The sequence below is a fragment of the Onychomys torridus genome, chromosome 4, assembly GCF_903995425.1.
Source record: "Onychomys torridus chromosome 4, mOncTor1.1, whole genome shotgun sequence".
NCBI classification, from domain to species: Eukaryota; Metazoa; Chordata; class Mammalia; order Rodentia; family Cricetidae; genus Onychomys; species Onychomys torridus.
In genome coordinates, this window is record NC_050446.1 from 146,761,040 (window position 1) to 146,763,047 (window position 2,008).

Consider the following 2,008-nt stretch of genomic DNA (forward strand, 5'->3'; position numbering starts at 1 on the left):
TTTTCAAGAAACATCCAACTGGCCCTTTACCTTTTTTGCCTCCGTTATGGGGAAGGGGGGTGAGAGAAAAAGATGTCAATGACCATTGTTTGCTCGTTGGGGATGTTGCTCCGCCCCCCGAGTCTGTCGTAAACCTGGCGCTGGACTAAAATAAACCCGAGATTCTGCAGCTCGGGGGGCTCGCCGCGCCGCCGACCGCTCTCCGCTGGCGCTGCCGCCGGGCCGAGGTGGCGGCGACGAGCTGCCGCCGCGTCCCGCCCGCCCGCGCTCGCCCCGGGCCCCCCTACCTGGCCGCCCGCCGAGCCATGTCGTTGAGCCCCAAGCACACGACGCCCTTCTCCGTGTCCGACATCCTGAGCCCCATCGAGGAGACCTACAAGAAGTTCGGCGGCCTCATGGACGGCGCGCCGCCCGGCCTGGGGACGCCCCTGGGGGCCGCCGCCTACCGCGCGCCGCCGCCGGGCCCCTCCTCGCAGGCGGCGGCCGTGGCGGGCATGCAGCCGCCCCACGCCATGGCCGGACACAACGCGGCGGCGGCGGCGGCGGCGGCGGCAGCGGCGGCGGCGGCGGCCGCTACCTACCACATGCCGCCCGGCGTCTCGCAGTTCCCGCACGGCGCCATGGGCAGCTACTGTAACGGCGGCCTGGGCAACATGGGTGAGCTGCCCGCCTACACGGACGGCATGCGGGGCGGCGCGGCGGCCGCGGCCACCGGCTGGTACGGCGCCAACACGGACCCGCGCTACTCGTCAAGTGAGCGGGGCCAGGAGCGCGGGACTGAGGGCGAGCGGGCGGCGCGGGCTTTTCCCGCCACGGCTGGGGCGCGAGGGGGCTGGCGTTCCGGTCAGCGGCGCCCGAGGGCCGGCGCGCGGGGGGTCCTGGGACGCGGCCTAGGGTTCGTGAAGGGTTCTGGGTCACGGCTGGAGACGCACGGGGCGGCCCGGGACGCGCGGGCGTTCTTGGGAGCCCCCGGGGGCGCGCGGGGGTGGCCGGGCCCCTGGGCGCACGGAGGGAGCGGGGCGCGGGCCGCGGCGCTCCTGGGGGCTTGCGAGCCGGTCGAGGGGCCGGGGCCGGCACGGAAAGCGAGGGGGGCGACGGCGGGGGCGGTCCTCGTGGGCCCGGGGCTCACCGGCCGTCCTTCTTGGGCCCCCTCTCCAGTCTCCAGGTTCATGGGGCCGTCGGCGGGCGTGAACGTGGCCGGCATGGGTTCGCTGACCGGCATCGCGGACGCCGCCAAGTCGTTAGCGCCACTGCACGCGGCCGCGCCGCGAAGGAAGCGCCGGGTGCTCTTCTCGCAAGCGCAGGTCTACGAGCTGGAGCGGCGCTTCAAGCAGCAGAAGTACCTGTCGGCGCCCGAGCGCGAGCACCTGGCCAGCATGATCCACCTGACGCCCACGCAGGTCAAGATCTGGTTCCAGAACCATCGCTACAAGATGAAGCGACAGGCCAAGGACAAGGCGGCGCAGCAGCTGCAACAGGAGGGCGGCCTGGGACCCCCGCCGCCGCCGCCGCCGCCCTCGCCTCGCCGCGTCGCCGTACCCGTGCTAGTGAAGGACGGCAAGCCGTGCCAGAACGGCGCGGGCACCCCGACGCCTGGCCAGGGAGGCCAGCAGCCGCAGGCCTCGACGCCCGCGCAGGAGCTGGAGGAGCTGTCGCCCAGCCCGCCCGCGCTGCACGGTCCTGGGGGCGGTTTAGCGGCCCTGGACGCTGCCACCGGGGACTACGGCGGAGGGGTGCTCGGCGCCAACCTGCTCTATGGCAGGACGTGGTGATGAGCCCCGCCGGGGTCAGCCTGCGATTCGCAGGATCTGCCAAGAAACTGCAAGAACGGATGGGGAAAATGTACAGAAGCTGAGCTTTTAGTGCATGGAGATAACGAAATGAGTCTCGGAGAGGGTCAGGCTGCTTTGAACCTCTTTGCTGGGGGTGGGAGAAGGCTATGGCCCCGGACCGAATAATGTGACACCGCACTTTTGAGGTGGTGATTTCCCTTCTTTTCAGAAGTTCC

At 71.3% G+C, this 2,008-nt stretch overlaps 1 protein-coding gene across 1 annotated transcript; it reads left to right on the forward strand.

The window, feature by feature from the left end:
* The first annotated feature begins 293 nt into the window (after window positions 1–293).
* On the forward strand, window positions 294–1,772 carry Nkx2-4 (NK2 homeobox 4). The gene is made up of 2 exons (XM_036183367.1): window positions 294–753; window positions 1,159–1,772. The coding sequence occupies exons 1-2, from the start codon at window positions 306–308 to the stop codon at window positions 1,770–1,772; spliced, it is 1,062 nt and encodes a 353-aa protein (XP_036039260.1). The 5' UTR covers window positions 294–305.
* Window positions 1,773–2,008: the final 236 nt, after the last annotated feature.